This window comes from Macadamia integrifolia, chromosome 3, assembly GCF_013358625.1.
Source record: "Macadamia integrifolia cultivar HAES 741 chromosome 3, SCU_Mint_v3, whole genome shotgun sequence".
NCBI lineage: Eukaryota > Viridiplantae > Streptophyta > Magnoliopsida > Proteales > Proteaceae > Macadamia > Macadamia integrifolia.
Window position 1 is genome coordinate 8,772,563 of NC_056559.1, and position 27,492 is coordinate 8,800,054.

General features: G+C 39.5%; 2 protein-coding genes across 6 annotated transcripts; one reads left to right on the forward strand and one right to left on the reverse strand.

Annotated features, from left to right (window-relative positions):
• Positions 1 to 249: 249 nt before the first annotated feature.
• LOC122074674 (3-oxoacyl-[acyl-carrier-protein] synthase I, chloroplastic-like) lies at positions 250 to 27,492 on the reverse strand. 4 transcript variants are annotated; one of them, XM_042639612.1, is made up of 3 exons: positions 26,940 to 27,492; positions 19,957 to 20,007; positions 19,505 to 19,813 (listed from the first exon to the last, which is right to left on the reverse strand). In XM_042639612.1, exons 1-3 carry the CDS (start codon positions 27,420 to 27,422, stop codon positions 19,790 to 19,792), a joined length of 558 nt encoding a protein of 185 aa, XP_042495546.1. In that variant the 5' UTR covers positions 27,423 to 27,492; the 3' UTR covers positions 19,505 to 19,789. The 4 variants fall into 4 exon arrangements, with proteins under 4 accessions (XP_042495548.1, XP_042495546.1, XP_042495547.1 ...); XM_042639614.1 differs by lacking the exons at positions 19,505 to 19,813; positions 19,957 to 20,007 and adding an exon at positions 250 to 1,419 and having other exon boundaries at positions 26,940 to 27,491; XM_042639613.1 differs by lacking the exon at positions 19,957 to 20,007 and having other exon boundaries at positions 26,940 to 27,491.
• On the forward strand, positions 12,319 to 16,350 carry LOC122074673. Of its 2 annotated transcripts, XM_042639610.1 has the most exons (3): positions 12,319 to 12,409; positions 15,135 to 15,477; positions 15,574 to 16,350. In XM_042639610.1, the coding sequence occupies exons 2-3, from the start codon at positions 15,145 to 15,147 to the stop codon at positions 15,823 to 15,825; spliced, it is 585 nt and encodes a 194-aa protein (XP_042495544.1). In that variant the 5' UTR covers positions 12,319 to 12,409; positions 15,135 to 15,144; the 3' UTR covers positions 15,826 to 16,350. The 2 variants fall into 2 exon arrangements, with proteins under 2 accessions (XP_042495544.1, XP_042495543.1); XM_042639609.1 differs by lacking the exon at positions 12,319 to 12,409 and having other exon boundaries at positions 14,916 to 15,477.

Consider the following 27,492-nt stretch of genomic DNA (forward strand, 5'->3'; position numbering starts at 1 on the left):
CCAAACTTGGACTTGCTCTTCACAAAGTCGAACTTGGCATGACATAGTGACCACACTTCACCTGATATAAAATTTTGTTGGGGTTTCAACCATTCAGCCCGTGTTCTATATATAGTTCCATGTTAACCGTCATTTAAAACAAAAGAATTTGTATTAATGAGATTGAGACCGTGCTACCATTTTATTTTATTTTATTTCTTCTATGTAGCTTTAGATTAGGTTTTGGATCTATCTTCTTTTTTTCTTTCTCTAAAGATCAGAATTTTATTGAGAAAAGAAAAAAGAATGAAGAGAATTACAAAAGCGCAAGAATACAAGGAATGATTCAATCAACTAAACGAAGTGAGCCTCCACCTTCTGCATTGCCATCAGCAGAGACTCACTACCGCTATCTATAAAAAGGAAAACTAAGGCGACCAGCTTCATCATGGATCAGCTCATCTATGATCGATTGAGGAATAAAATCTTTGACACCTGAAGTCCCTGACTTTGCTGCATCTTTGGCGAGATAATCAGCCACCGGATTTCCTTCCCTGAAGCAGTGGGTGATCTTCCAATCAATGGACTCTGGTCCAAGATTTTCTGCAAATGATATTGAATGGGACACAATGGAAAAGCCTAGGTTCCGGTTCTTGTAAATTTTATGCTTCTTTTGAGGATGTAGCTTCATTTATTTAGTCTTAATGCCTTCTCTGCTGATGGCCATGCCGAAGGTGGATTTGGGTCTTAAGTTTGTTCAGTTTTGTCTATTTGGACTTCTTTGTATTATTCTCATTCTTTTTAATATACTCTTTGCTGAACTTAAGCAAAAAAACAAGAAAGATTTGCCCATTCCTGGTAAACAAACCAAGGGATGAGCCTATGTTGGAAGAGGACAACAGCAGGGGCAGACTTTGATTCAATCCATAAGCACCTCACATCCATATTGTGAGCATGATTCAACCCCTTAATGATACTACAAATTTCCGCCCGAAAATTAGTAGACACCCCTAGGGAAAAACCAAAGGAGAGCAACATTTTCCCATGATGATATCTTAAAATACCTCAACCACCAGCTCTACCAGGATTCCTTAAGGAACAGCCATCAACGTTCAATTTCACCCACGAAAAAAATGGCTTGCACCAAAGAACTTCCAATATTTGATGGGAAGAAGTTTGGCCATTGACACAAAGAAATTTCCTGCTCAGAACAAGATCATTCCAGATTTGGGCGAAATCTTCATCCCATTACAAATGAAGGAGATGTCCTTATGAATGGCTGCCACAATCATAGCTGCGCTATGAGAAATTCCCTCATGCCTTCTGATATTCCTCTCATTCCAGATAGCCGCCACCGTAACCACCAACCCGATCAACCAAGGGCGCTTCAGGGGCCAGCCCTTCAACTTCTATCTTTGAAGGTTTTATACTACTTTAATACTAGTCCCAAAAAATATAAGCATAGAAATGATTAGTAGGATTCAATGTTTCAGTTAGGGGTGTCAATTCCAAGCATGCATTAGGAATCGATATGTCTTGATTGATCATAGCCCGAAATCGACATGATTCGTTAGGGCTTGAGCCCAGTCCAAATATTATTCGACCATACACAATGCTAAGGAGGAGCCTAACAATCATCCCAAGAGACATGACCGAATATAAGCATTGAATACAAGAAGTCATGATTATATTGATATGGGTATATAATGATGGATTGATCACTACAACAAAGAAGGCCTATAAATTCAGTTTTTTCTGTAGTAATAGAGTACCCTTTTCCTACAGTTTGCTATCCACAGCTACAAGTGTCGTCGCTAAGTCTGTAGCTGCGGATTTCACACCCCAGGAAAAGGGTACTCTATTAGCTGCAAATATTTAGTTATGATTATTTTCACAACAAATCTAATGCTGCGGATTTCTAACTCCGAATTTTTTCCCCAACAAATATATAGTTGCGAATGTTTCCACAGCAAATCTATTGTTGCGACTGTGAATGTTTCTACAGTAAATCTATTACTGCGGCTGCGAATGTTTTCATAACAAATCTAATGTTGCCGATTTCTAATTGCGAATTTTTTCCATAGTAAATCTATAACTGTGGATTTTAGCTACAAAATTTTGTGCCACAAAATTTGTAACTGCACCTTTGTAGCTACGAAAATTTATGCTCCGAAATTTGTAATTGCAAGTTTTATAATGGTTGAATTTTTTGTACAGAAAAATCTATAACTACAGATTTTAGATGCGAAAATTTTCACCGCAATTTGTAGTTGCGATTTTGTAATAGTGGATATTTTGTGTAACAAAATTTATAGCTGCGAATTTTAATTGCAATATTTTATTTCGAAGACATAGATACGTTACTTTTAGGAGTGTATATAATATATTTTTATGAAAATGTATTCGTTTGTCAAACCTACATAATCCATTCAATACACAATATATAATAACTATATGTATATATATATGCATAAATCATATTTATCATCCAAGTCACTTATATCTAAAATAACTAATTCAAAAATATTATGTCAAAAACTAAGCTCCATCACAAATTCAAATTGTAAAAAAAAAAAAAAAAAAAAAACCTCGGCTTGTTTTTAATTTGAATTTTCAAATTACTTCCTGTAATCAAATAAAAAAATGATTGGTCATTTATAGTCAGAAGGAGAACAGGGTGGTGATGGCTGCGACTGGTGATTCTGGAGATTTGGGAGACCTGAATCCGCAAGATGGGTTGGAAGGAGATGGTGGTGACAAGGAAGCAATTGATCGAGGACCAAGTTTTCATGGCCAAGGGGTGGTGCAGGAGAAGACAAACTTGGCAGCTCCTAAACCTATGCAAGAGCGGTTAGAAACACTGCCTGGCCTGAGATAGCCGCTCTTCCAGAGCCAATCCATGTTGGGAATATTACAAGAATCGTAATACCTCAGACTGATTATGAGGAGAAGAGGAAGATATTTCATTTTGCTCTGATAGGGTGGGTCAATTTCCGCTTGATTTCTCTAGATGCTCTTTGTCAGGAAGCAAAAGAGAAGTGGAAATTAAGCCAGGAAGTGACGATGCGCCCCTTGGGAAAGGGTTTTGTAATTTTTCAGTTTAACAATGAAGGAGACAGGACTGCAGTATGGAAGCGAAGTCCTATGCGGATTGGGGAGCAGTTGATTCGGTTTCAGCACTGGAAACCTGATTTCAACATCCACGAAAAACAAGCACTGAAAAAGTTAGTTTGGATCCGTTTCCCTGATTTTTCCCTAGAGTATTGGCATGAGAACGTTTTGCTCTCAATAGTTAAGGCGGCTGGGCGTCCGGTGGCATTAGATCATCATACTTGTCAGGGGTTGATGGGTTTTTATGCAAGAGTTTTGGTTGAAATTGATATTTTTGAATCCTCTCCAAGGATTGATGAGGTTTAGGTTGAGCGGCTTGAACCAGGAACCTCTAAGGTCTTTGACTTTCGACAAAAAATAGTTTATGAGGATAATTGAACGTTGTGGATACTATAAGAAGGTGGGTCACAATGTGTCGTCCTGCAGGCAGAAAAAGATAGATGATGAGAAGCAAAGTGCCATGGCAGCAACAAGTGGGATTCCAGGGGCGTTGTATGTGGATGATGGAGTTAACTCGGTTGGAGTCAACTCGGAGGTAGGGAGAAACTCAAATCCGGCAGTTCCCACTCAAGACGTTCCTTTATTGGTTCCTTCCATAAGAGGGACTCCTATTGATGGAAATGTTGAGGGGGGAGAAAATATTTTAAATTCAAATCCTTATCCTTCCTCTCAAGTCGCCTCTCTCATGATTCCTTCTATAGTTAGGTCTCCTCTTGATGGTAACGTTGAGGTGGGGGATCTTTAAATCGTTTTGGAGTCTCCAAATGAGGAAGGCACTATAGATGGAAGGTTGGTTATGGGTGGGACGATTTCAGCTATTGAGATACCATCGGGGTCGGATGGGGATTCTCTCTCTGGGTCGGTTGCTGACTTAAGTGAACCCGACCCATGTGAGGAAGAGGCTGCTGCCCTCGTTGGTGAGAAGGGGCGTGTGGTTTAGGGAGACCATGGAGGTGTGAAGTAGATTCCAATTGCTGCTATAGGGAGGGCCACTTCCACTCGTCCTCGGAGGCAGGTGACAGGTAAGGGGGTAGAGGCGACCTTCGTGGTGGTGGTGCTGGTCAAAATTCAGGCCATGTTGCTGCGGTGGTGGATAGATGCCCGGTCACAGAAATTTCTGGGGGAAGAATTGCTGTCTCTTTTTCATAAGTGATGGCAGTGGACATGGTGATTCAGATTTGTGAGAAGAATGGGGCTTCTGTGAGTATAAGGCGTCGAAAGAAGAAGGTAGGCAGGCAAATAGGTCTGACGCTAAGGGTGTTTCAAAACATTGATTATGCGTTTTTTTGTTTTGGAATGTTCGTGGTATAAGAAGGTTTCTGGAAGGAGGGCCTTGCGATAATTTTTAAGGGAGTCATCTCCAGACCTAGTTTGCTTAGCAGAACTGATGGTTCAAGTTGGTAGCTTCCCATCTTTGTTTTTCAATAAGTTTGGCTACTGATGAAGCAAAATATGTCCCCTTCCTTAGCACGGATAAAGCATATCACCTTCCTTCCGTGCTTCACCTCGGCCTCCATCAGGCCGTGCTCCACCTCGGCCTCCTTCAGGTAGTGCTTCACCTCGGCCTCCATAGGCCGTGCTCCACCTCTGCCTCCATCAGGCCGTGCTTCCACCTCGGCCTCCACCAGGCCGTGCTCCACCTCGGCCTCCTTCAGGCAGTGCTTCACCTCGGCCTCCATAGGCCGTGCTCCACCTCTGCCTTCATCAGGCCGTGCTTCCACCTCGGCCTCCACTAGGCCGTGCTCCACCTCGGCCTCCATCAGGTCGTGCTCCCACCTCGGCCTCCATCGGGCCGTGCTGCCTCCTCGGCCACCACCAGGCCGTGCTGCTACCTCGGCCTCCATCAGGCCGTGCTATCACCTCTGCCTCCATCAGGCCGTGCTATCACCTCTGCCTCCATCAGACCGTGCTACCTCCTCGGGATTCATCAGGCCGTGCTGTCTCCTTGGCCTCCATCGTGCCGTGCTCCACCTCAGCCTAATCGTGCCGTGCTGCCACCTCGGCTTGACGTCAACAACAAGGTTTTTAGAAACGTGTTTTCGTCCACCCGTACATTCAAAGAACGTAATCCCTATTTCGGAGGACAAGACTCCACCCACTACATGTCATCATAGAGGTCACACAGTTGGCCTTTCCGAGTTAAGAGGCCTGGAATATTCCCAGAATCACAGAGCCACTCCCCTTGAGGACTCCACGCCTAAACAGGACTCTTCACAATCGTCTCCCACTCGCCCTCCATCAGCAGCCTATAAATACCAAGGTAAGCCTCCATCATGGGGGAGGGATTACTCACTTCTCTTACTGGAAAAGCTCTCTTGAGCATCTGTTATGGAAATGTCTGACTTAGGCATCGGAGAGTCCCCCGTCGGGTCAGCCCGGCTCTTCCCTGTCATCTCTTCTGTGCAGGTCGGCCAAAGCACCAGGAACTGCAGTTAAGATCGTCCAGTCAATTTTTTTCGCATCAGGTACGATAGTGATTTTATTCATAACGAGCGACAGGGAAAGGTGCCAAATTTATGGGTCATTTGGAAGAGGGGAATTTTTAGACCAATGGTTGTTGCTTCCTCTGAGCAACAAATTTCGGTCATTGTGGATTGGGCGGGGCACAAGGTGGGTGTTTCCTTTGTCCATGCTAGTAGTTTTAGAGGAATCTTTGGGCTGAGTTGTGTTCACTGCCAATGGCTTTGAATCCATGGTCAGTGATGGGGGATTTCAATGCCACTTTAGCTTCTCATGAGAAGTGTGGTCCCAGAAGGTATAATTTGGGGTCGGCTAATGATTTTCAAGCTTTTGTGGATGGGTGTATGTTGTTAGCTACGCCTACTCAGGGGAAGAAATTCACATGGACTAATAATAGACGTTGCAATCATGTAGCGGTTGTTTTGGATTGCTGTTTTTTGCAATGAGAAATGACTTGATTGCTTCCATAATATTTTATAGAGGAATTTAGTTTCTACTGCTTCTAACCATTCCCCCATTTTGGTGCTTTCGGACTTGGTTCCTAAGCCTTGTAATATCCCTTTTCGATTCCATTCTTTATGGATGGAGGATGATTCGTTTATCTCTGTGGTAAAGAAGGCTTGGGAAGTGGATGTTAAGGGTTGTCCTATGTTTATCTCGTCTCAGAAGCCGAAAGCTTTAAAATCTGTGTTGCAATCCTAGGCTAAGGAGGTGTTCCTCAATCTGAATGAAGAGGTGGTAAAAGCTTCTGATAATTTGGCTTCGATTCAAGCTCAGATAGAGACTATGGGGATGTCTAATGATCTTTTTAATAAGGAAGCTGATGCTAAAACAACTCTTTTAAAAGCTTCCCAGATGCAGGAGAGTCTTTGGGCAGAGAAAGCTAAAATTAGATGAATGAAGAATGGGGATAGGAATTCCAAATTTTCCCATCCTGTGAAGATGAGACATACAAGAAACCAGATAAGCTCTATAAGGAGAGGTGATGGTTCTTGGGTTTGGATTCCGCAAGATGTTTCGTCCTATATTATTTAGTACTATGAGGAGTTTCATGCTATTCTGCTAGTTAGTGATCATAAAGACTTGTTGGATATGATGCCTAGTGAGCTGGATGATGGGGATAATGCAATCTTGGAGGTTGTTCCAGCTATGGAGGAAATCGAAAGGGCTGTTTGGGAGTTGGATCTAGATAGTTCTCTAGGTCTAGATGGATTTCCTGGATCTTTTTTTAGGCAGTGCTAGGATATAATTGAATGAGATTTCTGCAGAGCTATGAAGACCTTTTTCTTAATAGCTCAGATTCCTAAGGAGGTGAATAATTGCTTTATAACCCTGATTCCAAAAGTTAAAGGGGCTGCATCGCTAGATAAATTCAGGCTAATATGTATGGGAAACTTTACTTGTAAAGTTTTATCCAAGGTGCTTGCTTCCAAGTTGTCGCCTTTTCTTCCCAGGCTAGTGTTGGATGAGTAGGGGGCTTTTCAGAAAGGGAATATTATATCTTCTAATATTAGTTTAGCCTCTGAACTGGAAAATTAGATGTTTTCTACTGTTAGAGGAGGTGGTATGGGGATCAAGTTGGATGTTCAGAAGGCATATGATTCTCTCTCGTGGGAATTTTTGTTTGTGACTCTTAGGAAGTTTGGCTTCTCATCAAAATGGGTGTAGTGGATCAGCCAACTCCTTTCTTCTTCTAGAATGTCAATCCTAGTTAATGGTGGCCCAGTGGGATTTTTTGGAATAGGTCGTGGTCCGAGGCAAGGAGATCCTTTATCCCCTCTTCTTTTTATTGTGGTCGAAGAGGTGCTCTGCAGAGGTTTGAAGGGTCTTATCTCTGAAGAAAAATTAAAAACTCTTTCAAGACCAAGAGGTACTTCTATCCCATTTCATCTTTTATTTGCTGATGATATTTTCATATTTATGAATGTTTCAGCTTGTTATGTGAGAAACCTTCACGGTTTCCTCTCTAAGTATCAGGATTTGTCGGGTCAGATAATCAACTTGGAGAAAAGTAAGATTTTCTTTGGGAAGGTGGCTCCTCATAGGAAGCAGTTTATCAGTGATTGTCTGGGAATTCAAGCTGCTTCTCTCCCGACGAAGTATTTTGGGGTGGAGATCTTTAAGGGTCACGTAAATAAATCCCACATGCTCCCTTTGGTTGATAAGATCAAAGATAGATTGGCTGGGTGGAAGGACGAGCTTTTATCTATGGCGGGTCGTGTAGAGCTAGTCAAGTTTGTGATCTCAGGTATCCCAGTTCATAATTTTGCTGTTTAGTAGTGGCTTGATTCTGTTGTGAATATGGTGGAATGATGTGTTTGAAATATTATATGGTCAGAGGATATGGAAGTGCAAAATAAAATTGTAGTAAAATGGGAGGATGTTTGCAAACCAAAGCAGGAGGGTGTTTGGGGATTCGTAGGTTGAGAGATGTGAATGTCACCTGTTTATGTAAGTCGGTATGGCAGATCAGAAATGAAGATTCTGTTATGGCTAAATTCTTTAGAGCTTGTTTCTTAAATAAGAATGGTTCTCTAAAAGGTGGCTATAGAATGTCTTCCATTTGGCCAAATTTGAAAAAAGTTTGGAATATTATCTCTGATAATATTGGGTGGACGGTGGGAAATGGGAAGCGGATAAATTTTTGGCTTGATAAATGGCTAGGGAGCTCCTCGCTAGCAACTTCGTTGGATATGGATGTTGTTGAGCTGTCTGATGCTTCCTCAAGAGTCTGACTTCATTGTCAATGAAAGATGGAATTTTCCATCAGTACAATCTCTCTTACTCTCTAATTTTTTTGCGATGGCAAAAAAATCTATAAATCCCACAGCTGATGAGGACATTTGTCATTGGTGTCCATCTTCGTCGGGTTCGTTCTCCATCAAATGGGCTTGGGAGGTGGTTCGACAGTCTTCTCCTTCTATTGGATGGCACTCAATAGTTTGGAGATCGAAGATCCAGCCTCGTCAAGAAATTTTTGGGTAGAGATTTATGAAAAGAAAAATTCCAACTGATGATACGGTAAAAAAGAAAGGTATTTCTTTGGCTTCTAAGTGTGTATTATGTGGTGTTGCAGAGGAATCATTTTTCCATATCTTCTTCTACTATGAGTTTTCCATTAAAGTTTTGATGAAGTTCTGTGACTGTTTTGGGAAGATCTGGCAGGGGGTTATTGAAATGGAGTGATTTTTTGTTCTGGTGGAAATTTTGTGGGAAATCGGTTTCCTTCAAATGGGTGTGGATGGCTACTTTTATTTTGATTCCTTTCTTCATCTGGATGGAAAGGAATTCCAGGTTTCATGATGGGATACAAAGGACACCTGAGCAGTGCTTCGCTTTGGTCCGGAATGAAATTAGTCTACAATCTTATTGCACTTCAGGGAATTATTTGTCTATTTCTGATTTTATGTGTGCAAGGAGTATTGGGATTCGATTTTCTCCTAGAAGACCTCGACAGATGTTTGAAATTTTCTGGTGTGCCCCAGTGGAGGATTGGATAAAATGTAATACTGATGTCCAGGCAGGGTGGGTATTGTTGGTGTGTTTCGAAACTTGAATTCTGAGGTAATTGGAAATTTTAGAGGGATTATAGGAGTAAAAACCAACTTTGAGGCAGAATTTTTAGCAGTCATAGAAGGCTTGGAACAGGCAAAAGCGATGGGTATCGAGTGTCTTTGGATTGAATGTGATTCAGTCGCTGTGGTCTTATTAATTTCAAGGGGTGTGGTTCCTTGGTTTTGTCATCAATGGTGGTGTAGTTTGCTTCCTTTCTTAAACTCTATTGAATGGAAGGTAACTCACTGTTATAGGGAGGCAAACTCAATTGCAGATTTTCTTGCTAAATCGGCAACTAAATTTAGTTTCTCTGATCCCATTGTCTCTTGGCCAGCTATGGTGCACCTAGATCTTGAAATGGATGCAACTAAGTGTCCCTGTTTCCATCTGATTTAATGTTTCTTTGTTAAGGCTCTAGGGGGTTTTTGAGGTCTCTTCCTTACTGATGGCAATGTCCAAGGTGGGGAATCTGATCTAGCCCTCTTTAGTCTTTCTCTGGGCACTTTTGTGCGTGTATTTGGAGTGTTTTTCCCAATTCTTTCCTGTATATTTCTTTTTTATATTTTAATACAAATGATAATCTAGCAAAAATAATAAAAAAAATGATTTAATAATAGGGTCTCTTTTGACTACAAAAATAAAATCAAGTGATCATGTAATTCTCTATTTGCAGTGACAGATTATGGGAATTAATTTGCACCTTTGAATATCATAACACTCAAAACTTAAGATAAGCCCTGAATTCAATCATAGACACAACACTTAGAGAAGGAAAAAATTTATCATGCAAAAACCTCAATTATACGTAAGGATGAATGTCTAATCCTACTTTGATGTGGTTATGCAAGTCTTTTGAAAAGATGCACAAACGGAAAATCACCAGAGAAATAAAGCAGCTAAGAAATAAAGTAGCTAAGTGAGTGAGGGAAAAACAACTAATGCAAAGATAAGTTTGGGTTTCAATTTTTGAGATGGTTTCTCATGCTTTTATCTCCCCCATTCTTTTAGTTCTTTTCAAAGAATTATTACTATTGGACTTGAAAAGAAAGGGATTTAGGTTCTGTTATTGAAAATCTACAGAGATATTAAGCCAAATTAATTGAAATAAAAATGAATCAAGCTATACTTAAGATTTAAGAGATATCTAAGGGAAGATATTTATTGCTTCTATATAGTTGTCAGCACATGCTGTAAACTAACTAATTCTGCAGCTTTGGGGATTCCCCACCATATCCCAACAGAAAAAGTTAACAAATGTAGAATCCAAAAGAAGGTATGATTAGAACAAAATACCAAACAGTTTAGCTAGCAAGTTACGAACATTGTGTCATTACTGAATTCCATTCCAAGACAGGTACTTGATAAACTTTATATACGTTATATGAGAAAAAGAATTAATTGGTCCCTACACCCTCTCAAAGGGTCCCATGAAATGACCCTCTGCCCCCTGTGTGCACTCTGGTAGATAAAAATGTGGACTCCCCCTTGTTCCCATATTATTCCCTTCGTTTCCATATTATTTATACATAGAATTTATTTGTATTTTACATTTTGACCAACAATTCTCTCTTTCTCCTTTACTATTGGGTTTTTAATTTTAAATTACCCATTACAGTCTACAATGGTTACTAGGTTCAGAGTATAGTCTGTCTTCAAGTATTTGATGAATTTAATCAATTTGTGTTTCTCTCTCACCTTCTATGTTCCAATTCACAAAGATAGTTCTGAAGAGCCGAAAAGTGTACTTAGCTCGGGACAACCATACCAAGCTACCAGCTAGCTCAGACTTATCAAGGCCGAGCCTCCAGGTTAGACTATGACACCCTTTGCCGCCCCAGCAATTAAGACTTATCAAGGCCGAGCCTCCAGGTCAGACCAACAATCTTATCTGAAAATTCATTCGCTAGTTCAGCACGACCTCACTAACATGGCCAGTTCTGTCGGTGGCCCTGCGTACCGTCATTTCCAATGGCACCAGTTCTGCTAGCGACGACGCATGCACAACCACCGTCGGCAAGGAGGCGCAATAGAACTGGATCTTCAAGTCCTCCTAGACGTCGACCAGCACGTGAGGCACATCGAGCCATTAGCATGAACCAACAAACACGTGTTCATGGAGAGTCCATGAGAAACAATGATGCACCACTTGAGGCCTCAGTTTTTTCGCCGAGACACTCCATCCATGCGACAGAAGGGCGATCCCACTCTCAGGAGGCAGTGAGCTGTGAGTACAACGGAAGGACACATACTAGAGAAGAAAGTCGAAGCCATCACACAAGGGATGAAACTTGGTCGCGAGTAAGAGTCTGTCAAGGCAGCACCATTGAGATGACCGTGCAGGAGGTCAGCCGCCCCGTTATTGAAGCCCGGCTTGGGTCAGTAAGGGGCCCCAAGATACCGAGCTTCATCCTCTCACGAAAGCAATACAAGAATGACTAAGTTTGGAGCGGTGCCATAAAAAACTCTATGAGAAGTTAGATGGTCTCAAAAAGCCAGCATTTGACCTAAAGGTTGCGTCGACACACAGTGTCCTATCTGACGAACTAAGGGGGCGTTTGGTTCGAATTATCCATCGGACCAGATTCCAGGGAATCAGTTTCCCATTAAATTTAAACCATTTGACTCATTTTTGTGAAAAGCCGATTCGGAGTCGTGGTGGCCAGTAGAATCGGGGATTTCAACTAAATTCCACGACTCATTCGGATTAACCTCAATAGGTTAATCCAGGATCGAGTCACGGTTTATTGGGTTGCTATAAAAAACATGGATTCACTCTGAAGCAAAAATTTCGGAGTCCTGCGATTCTCACGGTGAAACTCGATCGAGGTTTTCCCTGAAACAGAGCGACGGAGGTGAGAAATCCCATCGTCCTCTTCCTCTTCTTCTTCTTCTTCTTCTTCTTCCTCTGCTTCCTCTGCTTCCTCTTCTTACTCGTCTTCGTCTTCTTCAGCTCGAGGATTCTTCTTCCTCTTCCTCTTCGTCTTCGTCTTCTTCTTCTTCTTCTTATTTTTCTTCTTTGTTCCTTCTCTTTTTCTTCTTCTTTTTCTGTGTTTAGGGTTTCTCACGTTTACCCTCTGTCCATGATAGATGCTCGCATCTGAGAAGATTGCCTAAAACTGAGTTGATTGAAGGTGAGATTTCCCCTCTTCTTTGTATTCTTGGCGTACATTTGTGTTTTATTAAGATTATTGAAGTTCGGTTTCTATTTTTCAGGTTGTAAACTTCATATCTAGGGTTTACCCTCTTTCCAAATCAGACGATCGACTCCGAGGTTTGAATCTGCAAAATCGAAGCTTGATTTAAGGTGAGATTTCCATTCTTATGTGATTTTTTCTTCTTCGTATGCGTGTTCTTAATATTATGGAAATTCGGTTTCCATTTTTTCAGATTTTCTTCTTCTTCTTCTTCTTCTTCTTCTTCTTCTTCTTCTTTATTTCTGTAAAGAAATTTCTGTTATTCTGTAACTTCCTTTGGAATGTATGGAATTCTGACTAGGTTTTGATCTCTTTTTCTTCTCTGCTTCTCTGTAAAACTATAATGTTTGCTTTGGTAATCTCTATTACTTTGCTTTGTAGTTGTCTCTGTTTTGATATGTGAGCTTGAGCGGGGTCAGGTTTGTATGATGGAAGGAAAAAAGGGTGGGTTTTCAATAGGAGCAGAGAATGTTTTGGTTTTCCTGTTCTGTTCCTGGGCATCTTATTGCTTTTTGTTTGAATTGCTTCTTGATCGGTCTAGGTTTTGGAACTTCGCTTAAAGGTGCTAGTTAAAACGCCATGGAACTCTTTATGTCCCTGTGAAAGCAAAACCTTACCTTTTTTTATTTTCATTATGTAACATAGACGGTTTGGTTTATGATCATATTTTCCATTTTGCTAATGATTGAGAAGGTTTGGTTTATGCTCATATTTTCCATTTTGCTAATGATTGAGAAGCTTTGGTTTATGATCATATTTTCCTTTTTGCTAATGATTGAGAAGGTTTGGTTTATGATCATATTTTCCATTTTGCTAATGATTGAGAAGGTTTGGTTTATGATCATATTTTCCTTTTTGCTAATGATTGAGACGGTTTAGTTTATGATCATATTTTCCTTTCACTAATGATTGTGAATGTGAAAGCAAAATCCTTGTTGTTTTTTTATTTTCTTGGGTGAATATATTTTTTTATTTTAATTTTCTTTCAGATACACTAGATGATTTGGTTTATGATCATCTTTTCATTTTTTTTTCTTTCTTTTACTAAGGGTCGGGAATCAGGGTTGAAATGGTCCTTTGTAGAAACAAGGGATTTTGTAGAATATCCAATGGTTTGAGCTTTTATGATTGGAATTCAACACCAGCAAGGAACTTCCTCTTAAATCCCTAGGCTGTTAATGGCCTTAGTATGCTTGATTGTGTCAATTTCCAGGTTTCTGACGTATCTAACTTCTTTTTGGTCCCTCTTAGTGGCTTTGGTGATGCCAAAGGCATTAAAAACCTGATCAGAGTTAGTTGGATATGTAGGCTAAACTATAAGATATGGCCTTCTGCCCACTGATATAATGTGGTGTATATGGTTGGTGTGTAATAATAATGTTTTGGAAGGCTACATGGAACTTACCGATGGAGTGGATTTATGGTTGTGAATAGACCACCGACTTTGGCTTGACCAGAGTAAGTTTAAATCTGTTTTGGCTTCTGTGATTATCACGTATGAATGATAGAACTATAAAAAGGATAACTTAAACCGTTGGAAACCAATGCAAACTTTTCTAATTAAACATGAAAGAAGCATATACATCTAAGTCTTATGGGAGAAGTTCCTGTAATTTTAGTTTGAACTTTTTTATTTATAGAGTTTGATTTTAAATATAGCTAATCAAGCTTGCATCATTATCAGATTGGATTGAGGTATATCCAACTTTGATTTTTTTACTAGTTAGATTCTCTTACATTTGATTGCTTATTTGATTGGATTAGATCAAGCTATGTCAAATTCTGCTTTTGTTAATGATAAGTTCCATTAACAACCCTTGGTGGCATCAAAAGCTAGGAATTTTTGAGCTTTTTTTGGGTGTTGAATTGAAACTGTTCATGGGTATGGACAGTTCTGATATTGAATGTAGTTGGTCTCCTTGGGTCTGAAAGTGTTGAAATTGAATTTAAGTTGGTGGTATACAGGGGTTGATCTTCAATAGTAGTACAGCAAGGTTTATCTGTTTTTGGATTGGTTCTAGGTAAATCTTCACGGGAATGAAATAGAAAAAATCCAATCTACTTCTCCTGAAATCTGCTAGAAACTTGCTATTGCTGCCAAGGTCAAATTGAGGCCAAATCTTGGGGAGATGATCACTCTATTTTTCCTTTTTTCCTTCTCTTCATGCTGCATTTATTATTTTATATTTGTTGGGTATGTAACGAGTGTTGAAGGTTACTGATGATAGGAGTGTTCCTATTGTGAGTTGAGTTGATTTTTAGAGTTTAGGGTTATGGCTACGTTTCCATTATAGTTATGTACTTCATAGTGTAATTGTGTAATTGGGCATTTAGTCAATTATTTGAAAAAATAATGATTCATGTGTGCAAATCTCTATGCTGTTCTGAGAGTCATTTTCAGGGTATTTTGTTGTGGTGTGCAGCCATCATTGTATCTGGTTCTACTATAGTGTCCTCTATAGCGTCCTTGTAGATTCAACATAAAACAAGGATGTTCTGCAATGGGATATTGCCCCCCACTTTTTTTTTTAATCTTGCGCATGATGGTTTCATGGTTTGCAGTCTTTATTTGGTTGCTGCCGTTGTTCTCACCTATGGTACTGCTACTACTATTTTGTCCCATGCAGTAGAGCTGATTAATAATGGCCCTTGTGTGGAGTCTTGATTCTGTGATCTAGTTATTTGGCCTCACTGCTATTCTCACACTTGTGGATGGTATGGTGGACTATTATCTAAATTGCAATATTAGGTTTATGAATTTCCCAATTAGTAAGTGTTATTGATTACTTGGTATTAATGAAATATACTCACATTGTATATGGTGTATTTTGTTAGTTTTGATGTGATGGAACCAACAGGAGATTCTAATAGTAGGTCACGGGACATTGCTTCATGGCCTAGTGCCGTTTCTAATTACATGTTGGAGTGTATATTGAAGCAGTACAAGAGTGGTAAGAGTGGAGATAATGGACTGAAAAAGGAGCAGTTCATTGAAATTGCCAACCAACTGAAAGAGAAATTATTTACTAGTTACGACTGTGAACAAGTGAGAAACCACTTCCGGATTTGGAAGCAAAGGCTTAGAGCATTGAGTGACCTACAGAAGCAAAGTGGATTGGGTTGGAATGCATCTGATATGAGATTTGATGCTCCTCAACACTTCTGGAATGATTATAGGGTATAATGGGATTTTTTAAATTATAATTTCTATATAATTGTGTTTTTTTTCTTACTTACAACATAAGCACATTGACATTGTCCTTTATATTGCTAGAAAAAAGAACAAAAGTATTGGAAGGAACATAGTGTGCTCCCAATTCACCTTGAAGTTGGAGCTTTGCTAAGGAAAGAGATGGCAACTGGGAATGATTCAACAGTCCCCTCTGAAGCTGCCACTGAAGTTATGATGGACGTGACAGGTACTCAGGTTGAGGGAATAGGGAACAATGATGGTGTTGACTATGAACCTATTGAAGACGAAGAAAGTGTTCCTTCCACTCCCATTGGTAGTACCAGCCGTTCTTGAGAAAGACCTCGCGAGTCCGTCAATAGTGGTAGAGAAAAGAGGAAGAAGGGTGCAGCTGAAAAGGTGGTAAGTCCATTGAAATCGATTGCTAACTCAATCGAGAAGATGGTAATGAGTGAATCTCAGTCTGAATTTGGGAGAGCAATTATAGATACTGTTGATGCCATTCCAGACCTCAATTTTCAAAAAAAGTTTAAGGCCAAGGAATATTTCATTGCCAAGAAGAATTCTGCCATTATCTTCTTGGAAACAAGAGTAGAAGATAGGCGAAATCTGCTTGAGATGTACTTGCCAGAGATTGAGAAGAATTGAGGTGACAAAAGGAAGTGTTTGGACATTCTACGACAATGGTTTTATTGAATAGAAAATGCATCTATTTGGTTGATGTAACTTTTGGTTTATGTTAAGTCTGTGACAATGGTGGCATGTAGTCTTAAGAAATATTAAGACAATGGTTCTTTCTATGTTCCTCTCTAAATGATTTCAAGGTTTAAGTATGGACAACATCATTCTTATTTGTCATAATATTTTGGGTTCTTTGGTATGGTATAAATAGGAAGCGCATAGGTGACCCAGATTACTCCATTGAGAAAATTGGTGAGAGAGCGAAAATGGCATGTATTTAACACTCTTTGTCCTTATAACCTTCTTCATGATAAGTGATGGAGACAGGTGCATGCAACAATTGAAGAACACAGATGAGGTGAATCTTGATCACATTTTTTTTTCTTTTATTTATTTCCTTTCCCACCATTGTATATCAGTTTCAATTCCTGTTTAGGAGGTATAAAATTTGTGCCATTGAAGTCTCCTATTTTTTGTCCATCACACTCAGATGAGGGGCGTACTTAATAGTATTTTCTATGCATATTTCCTCTCTTGAAAATGTTTGTGTTAACTTACAGATGACATCGAATATGTCCGCTTGTGCTATTGCAAAGTGTGATTACTGTGGGAAAGGTTGCTCGGTTTTCACTTCTAAGTCAGGGTCACATGTTGGAAGGAAATTTTTTAAATGTTCAATGAATTGCCCCTTCTTCATGTGGGTTGACCATCTTAAGATGTGTGAGTATGGGAACGGTCAGTGTAAGGTCAGAACTGCGAAAACAATTACAAATTATGGTCGATATTTTTTGTGCTGTCCACAATCAACTGGGGTATGAATTTCTTAAATTTTTTGTTTAATTTAATTTTTTTTTTTCAGATGTTTAAGATTTGAATGTTTATTTCCTTGTATTCTTATAAGATGATTATATTTGCTTTATAGGTTGAAAACAAAGGTTGTGGAATGTTCGAATGGATATCAAGTTCAAGCCCAAGTTGTGATACTTACCAGACTCCACCTAGGTCCCTATGCTCAGAAACATCAACTTCATCATCTCCTTCCCCTTCATCAGACTATATCAAAGGATACTTGAACGGTGCAATAAAAGAATCTGAGGGTCATATGAGGATGTTGAGAGATGTTCTTGACGTAGTCAAGAAGCTTGATTTAAACAAAAATGTAGGATGAACTTTTTTGGAATTTTTTGGAAAGAAAAGTCCGAAGCCATTGTAATGATATTGAGTTCATTATCCATTTTTTTTTTTTTTTTTTAGAAAGACTTAATTAGCATTTACTAGTACCTGGATGAACTCAGTACTATATTATACATTTACATACTTCTTCTCTCATTTGGTCCTAAGGACCTATATTACTTGTATAAGTCATTGGAGACTATTGTTTCTACCCACTTTGAAGCATATCTATCTCCATAAACCAAATCATGCGCTGGTTTGGGCAATTTTCAGATCTGAAGTATATGATACACGATACCTATTTCGATTACATGAACTACAATACAATCATGCCTTGTAATGTTCTTCTTTTTGTCCTCTTCAATTTACAAAAAAAAATTAAAAATAAAAAATAAAAAAAATAAATTACTGCACTACACTATTAGACTTAATAGTTCACGAGTTCCACTCTTTTTTTTCACATATTACCATAAAAAAGAAAAGGAAAAAAATTAAAAATAAAGTACATGTGTGGAACAAATTTTAGTTTTTGGTTTTGTTTTTGGGATTTTTTTTTTCCCAACAGAACATGGGTTCAAAGACTCAAAGATAACCAAACAGTTTTACACTCAGAATCAATGCCCAGAATCAGGGTAACCAAACAGTTTTCACTCATAATCAAGTGACAGAATCAGGGTAACCAAACAATTTTCCACTTAGAATCAAGTGACAGAATCAGGGTAACCAAATAGTTTTTTTACCAAAAGGAAATTATTCCAAAGAAACTCATTCATATGAGTTAGATCCAGAATCCAGAATCCCTGGAATCTGGTCCGATGGATAATTCGAACCAAACGCCCCCTAATGGATCCGTTCTCCACAGAAGCTTCCGGATGCCACCTTCCTTGTGTAGGATGGGACCTGTAAGGGTAACCACCAGGATTTAGGAAATTCGGCCCCCTCTTTTTATTTTTAGTCCAAATTTGTGGGCCCCACACCGTCGCATCCTTGTTTGAAGCCACGTGGAAGCCTATTTCATAGATGATTATTTTCTTTGATGTAGTCTTCAAGGCGTATTAATGATGATTAATGACAAATATTTGGAGATTGAAAATCATAAAATTTGGAGTCGTCACTTAAGATTAGGGTCTAGGGCCCGATGGGTGGGCCCAATTCATAGGGAAAGGGCCCAAAAAATTGATTTTGTCTAGATATGAGAGTAAGTATCAGGTTGTGGAGTTAGGAAAGTGTTAGACACCCACTCCGCCTGATTGAACCGATTTTTCTATTGGATGATTAGAAAGTGAATATTCCCCTAAACTATACTACACCGGATGTATGACTAAATTAGTGATACACTACAATGTATGCTACTTGAATGAAGAGTCTACACTATACCTTTTTTTTTTTTTTTTTTTTTACCTGTTCTCGACCCTTGTTTCGGGTCGAGAGGGGCCAGCCCCTTTCACCATATACGTGAACCTTGATGATGGTCCCCCGACTCAAGTGAAGGTGGGTTTCACCATCTATTTTCTTTTGGAGAATTGGGCCTTCTTGTGATGCTTCACGCCAGTAGTGACTCTTCTAGAATTTTTTGAAATTTATGCTGTACTTTGACGCACAAAATGGGGTGATAGGCTCGTCGGGCATAAGTATTTGGCTATTGGGTATTGGGTTTGTTTTGGGTTGAGTGGGGTGTTGCGATAAGAAATAGGCTAAGGATGGGACTAGGAATATTTTTCAGCACGTGGGTTTTTATGAGAGAAACAGGTAGACAAGAGGGAAGGTGGGTGGGCATAAGTCCCTTTCTATGTCTCTTTCTCGTTGGTAAAGCGAAGGAGTGGGCCTATTTGTAGTCTTTTGGACCTAAAAATATGAGAATTGATGGGTCCGTCAGAAAAAAAATCTTTTCTTGACAGGCCCGCAACTCAAGAATATACTCATTTGGCGGATCCGTAGCCAATACGGTAAAAACAAAGCTAGGAAGTTGGCAGGCAGATTTTTGGCAGGCCCTTCAATTTATTTGGCAGGCCTCCAAAAGTAGTCACAAAAAGAAAGGGAAGGTTGGCGGGCCCATTAAGAAACTGGGAGGCTTGTCAGGAATCTTTGACTGAAAGGCCTAGTCAGTCTTGTTTAGGGTTTCTATCTTCCGGACATCATTCTGAAAAATTCAGTGGTCTGATTTTTACATGCAATATATCTTCATAATTATCTTTCCAAACACTATCTAGTGGTACAGGGGTTGAGTCCATTTTCAGCTCAGAAAAGTTTGGGATTCACAAAGAAGAAATCTTATTTGATTACACCCTTGGTGTATCCAAAAATCCTTGTTCACGCCGTTCTCGTACCATTCGAGAGTACCTAGATTTGATTTGTCAATATATAGCATGCTAATGTCGGGTGCTATGAGATTGTGTATGATTTGGTTATGTAGAGCCCAATTCTCCTCTGATTGAAAGTGTAGGCCTCACCCACATCCTATAAATTTAATCTGTAAAATTTGAAAAATCAGTCAGTGAATCAAAGATACTGGAAATCAGAAATTAATTAGTAAACTCAAATGGTTAACCTCGGTAAATCAAGAAATTAATATAATCCTATCCAATGGAATTGACTAGGAGGTTGATATCTTACTTGAGCTGGTGGTTGTCGAGTGGAGACTTTCAATGCACTGATGCTTGGTTCCTACAAAGTGTTAGTAGACAACATACCTCAATTAGTTTGGTCAATGTGGCCATGCAGGGCCACTTATGACCTAAATGGAGGTTGTTCTGGTCAAACTAGCCATCCTATGTATTTCTTAACCTAAGTAAGGGTATTTTAGTCATATTAAACCTAAACCTTGGACATGCAATGGATTCTTTGAAAATTGGACCATCCAGGGGTATTTTGGTCATTTTGACCTGTATCCTGTTCTTACAATAAATTTTTTGAAAATTGGGTCATCCAGGGGTATTTGGCCATTTTTTACTTCCTGCAAAGTGGAGCCCAATTGGAAATAGCCGATCACATCCTCCTTGGTTTCCTCTTTGTGCGTATTGTTTGGTTCAAAAACCCCCTGTTCCTCAATTCCATTGGTAAATGCTATGACATGATTAGTGTGGAGTCAGATTTTTTTTTTTTTTTTTTGGTAACAATAAAAGGGTGCTCCATGGAAGTGATCATAGCCCCCGTACGGCAAGCAGCGCTTCCGTAGGACCAATGGACGATAGTCGGTATGCCAAGACTCGAACCTACAACCAGTTGACTCAAGCGGTGATGGGTTGAAGGTATTTTCACCACTAGGCTACCAACCCCATTGGTCAGTGTGGAGTCAATAACCTAGAGCTTATTCTTCATATAAGGGATCCTTCTAAACACCCACCCCTTGATGTGCCCCTTGTCATCCATGACATTCATCACATATCCTCGTACTTTGTGGAATATAATTTCTCCCACATCTATAGAGAAATTAATAGCGTTACTGACTCTCTAGTTAGGAAGGCGATTGAAAAAAACAAATCAATATCTTAGGAATTTTTTTTTTTTTTGGCAAACCTTAGGATAATTGTAAAACAAGAAAACATGTGCCACTCGCTCACGCGAGTTGTTGGATTGGGATATTGGACAAGTGTCAATTTCAAATCTCACACTCACAAAGCATAGTTTTAGTGCATGATATCGATATTAAATCAGGTATCGATCACTTTAAAAAATGATACCATACCAATACGATATTGGCATCATGATTCTAAAACTTGGATTGGATCAGTCAATATCGGCTGAATCGGATTAGTTCGGTCTTGATCGGTCTCCAATCCCCATCCATGGGGATGGCCCAAGGGTAAAATCGTTATTTTTAGAAAGGTAATCCTGTCAGATATTGTTTGATCCAAGCTGATTGGGATGGGTGTTGGGCTATTGGCCTTGACCGATCCTAAGACCGAACCTAAGTTTTAGAACCTTGATTGACATAGATCAGTTATATTGGACAAAATTTCCCTAGACTTTTTTCTAACAGTTTTTTTAAGGATCCAGATCCTCTCCATAGAGGCCATCCCCTGTAGGCCTATATGCCTGACACGTGGAGAAAAAAATCAAAAGGTTGAGAAGGGTTCCTCATTCTTGTTGGTGTATGATGTCTTGTATTCCGTCAGAGTTTAATCTAGGGAGTAATAGTGCAGCACCTCGACAGGTGTGAGAGACGATCGCTGTAACCTTATTCTCCATTGATAGTGAAGTAGGATCTCATTTCACCGGGGACATAGGAAACCTTGCTAAGCCTTGTAAATCTGTGTGCATTTTTTGTTCTGTTTTTTCATTATCTTCTACATCATCTTAGGGTTGCGTTTCTACAAATTCGTATCAGAGCTCTAGGTTTTCGTTTTCTAGGGTTTACTATCACGATGGCAGGGAAGAGATCAAATGTCAAGTATGATATTAAACGATTCAATGGAAAGAACAATTTCATCATCTGGCGTCAAAGGATGAAGGATCTTCTGATACAACAGGGTTTGACGAAAACGTCATTGAGAAAGTCGAAGAAAATTTCAAAAATTACTGATGAATATTGGGAAGAGATGGAGGAAAAGGCAATAAGTGCTATTTGATTGAATCTTTCTGATGATGCCCTACAATATGTTGTGGGTATCGAATCTGCTCCACAGTTATGGGCAAAACTTGGAAGCATCTACATGACGAAGTCCTTAACGAACAATTTATTCGTGAAGAAACAATTGTATTCTCTATAGATGGAGCAAGGTATGGATCTATTAGAACATCTTAACATGTTCAATCAAATCGTAAGTAAACTTATAAATCTGGAGGTTAAGATCAAGGATGAAGACAAGGCATTACTATTGTTGTCTTGCTCCCAAAATCATATGATCACTTAGTAACGACTCTCTTGTACGGGAAGGAGACTCTTGAGATGAATGAAGTCGCAGCTGCCCTAATGTCCAATGATACAAGGAAGAAGACCAGTAGTATGAAATCTCGAGGAGAAGGTCTTTCGGAGGTGACAAGGAGCAGGAAAAAGGGAGATCAAATTGGAAGGGATCTGGGAAAAGTCAATCGAAATCAAAAGGGGCAAAAACAAATGCCTCTTGTTACTATTGCAAGAAGGAAGATCATCTGAAGAGACAGTGCTTGAAGAGAAAGGCAGACTTGAAGAAGAAAGGTGTAGATAAGGCATCTGAGGAAGCTAGTGTGGCTAACAGTTCAGATGGAGATGATGGAGATGTGCTCTCTATATCATCTGGTAAGAATCAACCTTCTGATTCTTGGATTTTAGATTCTAGATGTTCATATCACATGTGTCCTTATAAAGATTGGTTTGATACATATCAACTATATAATGGTGGGTCTGTCCTAATGGGGAATGATGCTATATGCAAGACCATTGGGATAAACACTATCAAAATCAAAATGTTTGATGGGATAGTAAGAACTCTAGTAGATGTGAGATATGTACCAGAATTAAAAAAAAACTTAGTATCTTTAGAGGCACTTGACTCAAAGGGCTGCAAGTACATAGCAGAAGGTGGAGTTCTCAAAGTTATTAAGGGTGTTATGGTTGTCATGAAAGGATAGCTAATAGGAAACCTATACTGACTCATAGGAAGCACTATTATAGGTGGAACATCTGTGACAAATGCAAGATTTGATACAGATGATACTTATCTGTGGCATATGGGATTAGGGCATATGGAAGAAAGAGGATTGATGGAGCTTCATAAAAGAAAACTATTGAAGGGAGTGAAAACTTGTAAACTGAACTTCTGCAAGTATTGTGTGTTCGAAAAACAGTGCAAGGTTAGTTTCAAAACTGCAAAACATAAGAGTAAAGGGGTGCTTGATTATGTACATAGCGATGTATGGGGTCCTTCAATAACAAAATCTAAAGGTGGGGCAGAATACTTCGTGACCTTTGTTGATGATTATTCAATGAAAGTTTGGATCTACTTCATGAAGCATAAAAGTGAGGTGTTCACTAAATTTAAGGAATGGAAGGCTGAGGTAGAAAGGAAGACAGGAAAGAAAATTAAGTACTTGAGAACAGATAATGGAGAGGAGTACACGTACAAGCCATTTCTAAAATTGTGCAAAGCTGAAGGGATTACACGTGACTTCACGGTTCCAAAGACACCACAACAAAATGGTGTAGCTGAAAGGATGAACAGAACACTTTTAGAAAGAGCTTGGAGTATAAGGTTGAATGTATGGTTGAGCAAGAGATTTTAGGCAGAAGCAGTGAATATGACATGTTTCCTCATCAACAGGTCTACATCAAAGGCGATTGATTGTAAAATTCCTGAAGAGATATGGACAGGAAAACCAGTAGATTATTCTATTATAAAAATATTTAGTTGTCCAGCCTATGCACATGTTGAGAGTGAGCAACATTCCAAGTTAGACTCAAAGTCTAAGCAGTGTATTTTTCTTGATTTTAAGAAAGGCATAAAGGGATTCAAGTTGTGAGATCCAAGTTCACAGAAAGTTATGGTTAGTAAGGACGTTGTGTTTGATGAGTCTCATATGGTGAAGTCAAATTGTAATTCACAAGCAGTTGATGAAAATAAAGAAGGTTCTACTGTGCAAGTGGAGTTAGATGAGTCAAAAACAACAAGAGAGAATGAGTCATCCAGTGACTTACCAGGACAATAAGAAACAGTAGAAGTTTCTTATACTGTGGCAAAGGGTAAAGGGTAAAGGGAAGCGTACTCACAAAGCACCTGTGAGATACGGGTTTAAGGACATGGTTGCCTATGCCCTCACTGTAGGTACAGGTAATCCATCTTCCTACTATAATGCTTTGAGTGATACACAACATGAAAAATGGATGGTAGCTATGATGGAGGAAATGGAGTCTCTACAAAAGAACAAGACTTGGGAGATTGTGAAAAAACCTAAGGAAAGAAAAATCATTGGGTGTAAATGGGTTTTTCGTAAGAAAGAGGCAGCATCTGAGAAGGAGCGTGAAAGGTATAAAGCCAGACCTGTAGTTAAGGGCTATGCACAGAAAGAGGGGATAGCCTACAATGAAATATTCTCTCCAGTGGTAAAACACACTTTGATCCGGGTATTACTTGCTTTGATGGTCATGTATGATTTGGAGCTTGAACAGCTTGATGTGAAGACTGCATTTCTTCATGGTGACCTGGAGGTACAGATTTATATGGAGCAACCTGAGGGTTTCAAGGTGCAGGAAAAGGAAGATCATGTTTGTCTGCTTAAGAGGTCGCTTTATGGTCTTAAGCAATCTCCTAGGCAGTGGTACAAGCACTTTGATTCCCTTATAATGAAGATTGGCTACACAAGAAGTGAGTATGATAGTTGTGTTTATTATAAAGTGTCAAGTGATAATTCCATCATTTTGTTGATGCTTTATGTTGATGACATGCTCATTGTTGCAAAGAACAAACATGACATAGTCTCTTTGAAGTCTTTTTTGAGTGCTGAATTTGAGATGAATGATCTTGGTGCTGCTAAGAAGATCCTTGGCATGGAAATCCTTAGTGATAGAAATGTAGGTAAACTTTGGGTAACTCAGAAGAGGTCTATTGAAAAGGTGCTAAAATGTTTCAACATGGAAATGGCTAAGCCGGTCAGTACTCCATTAGCCAGCCACTTCAAATTATCTGAAAGGGAATGCCCTACAACACATGAGGAGGTGGAGCATATGTCTCAGGTCCCCTATGTTAGCGCAGTTGGGAATCTCATGTATGGTATGGTTTGTAGCAGGCCAGATTTGTCTCATGCAGTCAGTGTTGTTAACAGATACATGAGTAATCCAGGAATAGAGCATTGGAATGCAATTAAGTGGATTTTTCAGATATTTGAGCAAGACTAAAGATATAGGTGTTATGTTCAGTGGCAAAGGAAGTTCCACAAAATTGGCAGGTTATGTTGATTCCGACTATACAGGTGATTTAGACAAGAGGAGGTCTACTACAGGGTATTTATTTACATTTACTGGTGGACCTATATCATGGAGGGTGATGTTTCAGTCTACAATTGCATTGTCAACTACAGAGGCAGAGTACATGGTGGCAGTTGAGACTGCCAAGGAAGGAGTCTGGTTGGCTGAACTAGTTCGTGAGTTGGGGTTAGAGCAAGGAGGTATAGTGTTACATTGTGATAGTCAGAGTGCCATACATCTTGCAAAGAATCAGGTGCTTCATGCAAGGACAAAGCATATTGATGTGAGATTTCACAAGATCAGGGAGCTTGTGTCAGAGGGCAGTATTCATTTGAGAAAAATTCATATAGATCTCAATCTTGCAGATATGTTTACTAAGCCAGTTACTACAGAGAAGTTTGAGTCCTGTTTGGACTTGATTAATATTACTCACTGTTGAAGATGAGGGACACACCAAATAGGTGCGGGTTTGTATCTCTCATGAGGTACGGGGATGAAGACGTCTACATGTTATCTTTACAGGAGGCTCAACAGAATTCAAGCCAAGATGGAGATTATTGGTGTACGATGTCTTGTATTCCGTCAAAGTTTAATTGAAGGAGTACTGGTGTAGCACCTAGACAGGCAGGACAGCGGTCCTGCTAGCCGGTTAGTGGGTAGTGCGGGTTGCAAGGGCCCCCGCATAGCCGAGGTGTAGGGGGACACAGCCCCCCGCTCAAATTTTTTATTTGAGGGCAATTGTGTACTTTTTAGATTAGGGTTTTTTCGCTATATATTTGTAGCGAGAGTTTCTTTCTCTGTAATGCAAGAAAAACTGAGACGTGTGAGGGACGAACGTTGTAACCCTACTCTCCATTGACAGTGAAGCATGATCTCATTTCACCGGGGATGTAGACAACCTTGCCGAATCTCATAAATCTCTGTGCATTGTTTGTTCTATTTTTCCAATATCTTCGGCATCGTTTTAGGGTTGCGTTTTAGGCAGACTTGCCTAGGATTCTATGTAAGCTCCAGAAGCATACCAGCAGAAATATGTAATTCCATTGTATAAGGCTTCTTTTTGGTCTTTGGGCAATTGTTCAAACTGATTGTGCTTCAGTTGTAGGATCTATAACCAGCCCAGTCAGAGTCATGGCTTTTGTAGTTCTTACATGAAACAATAATTGTCAAAACAACTGCAATAGTGGATGTAATCTTCTTGTTCCTAACATAAATAGTATATCTACATGGAAATATGGCAAAACAGGATTTAAATTTTCAAAACAAACGGTAGAGATGCTATGGTACAGTCCATAATTTGGAAGCATGTGTATAAAACATTAAAACCTGAAACTCAATAAGATATATATCTATTAGAATGCCCAAAGAAAACCAGATCTAAATCACTCTCTATTTTTCGATAAATCAATCACTTTATACTATGAATCATCTAGAAATAGATAGAGCAAAAAGCAAGTCTTCAATTCAAACCACAATGAATCACATATTAAGTACCGTGATTCACACATAAATTGAGAGCTTGAAACCCTCCAATTCATACTGAAATGAAGAATCATAAAAAAAACACATTCTTGGATCCAATACGCTAATTCCTTTGCTTCTCTTGCATTATATGCCAAATGAGGAAAACCCATTATGTTGAAACTCGAAATCAAACAAGTAATGAGCATTAAAGCATTATTAAGTATAAACAGAACAAACTCAGGGAAGCTCATACCTGCTTAGAGAGGCCATCACGAGTAAGGGAAGCATGCTCAAGGGCCTTCTTACCAGCAACAATACAGAACCTAAGATAATCATCAAGTCTACGATCGTTCTTGCCATCAATATAACCTTCAGAGCTGAACCCACGAATCTGGCCACCAAATCGAGTGGGAAACTTTGAAGCATCAAACCGATCGATGATATCAATGCCACTCTCACCAGAGAGAAGACGATCATAGAACACATCGACGTTGTTACCAAATACAGAGGCGACACCCATACCCGTTATAACCACTCGCTTCTTCGGGTCCTTCTCTCTCTTGGGAGCAGAGGAACCTTTTGGAGCTGAAGCAGAGATGGGTTTCATCCATAGTTTCTTCTGCTTCTTAGGATCTACTCTGGCTGAAGTAGAGAGCTGAGGGGATTGTTTACGGAGAGGTTCTATGGGGGAAACGCGAAGGGCTGGACCAGCTGGGGAAGATTGAAGGGTCTGCATTGTTTCTTGTTTCGGCCGCCGGGAACCGTTGATGAGAGAGGATGTGGTGGTGCCGGTGCGCAGCTGAGAA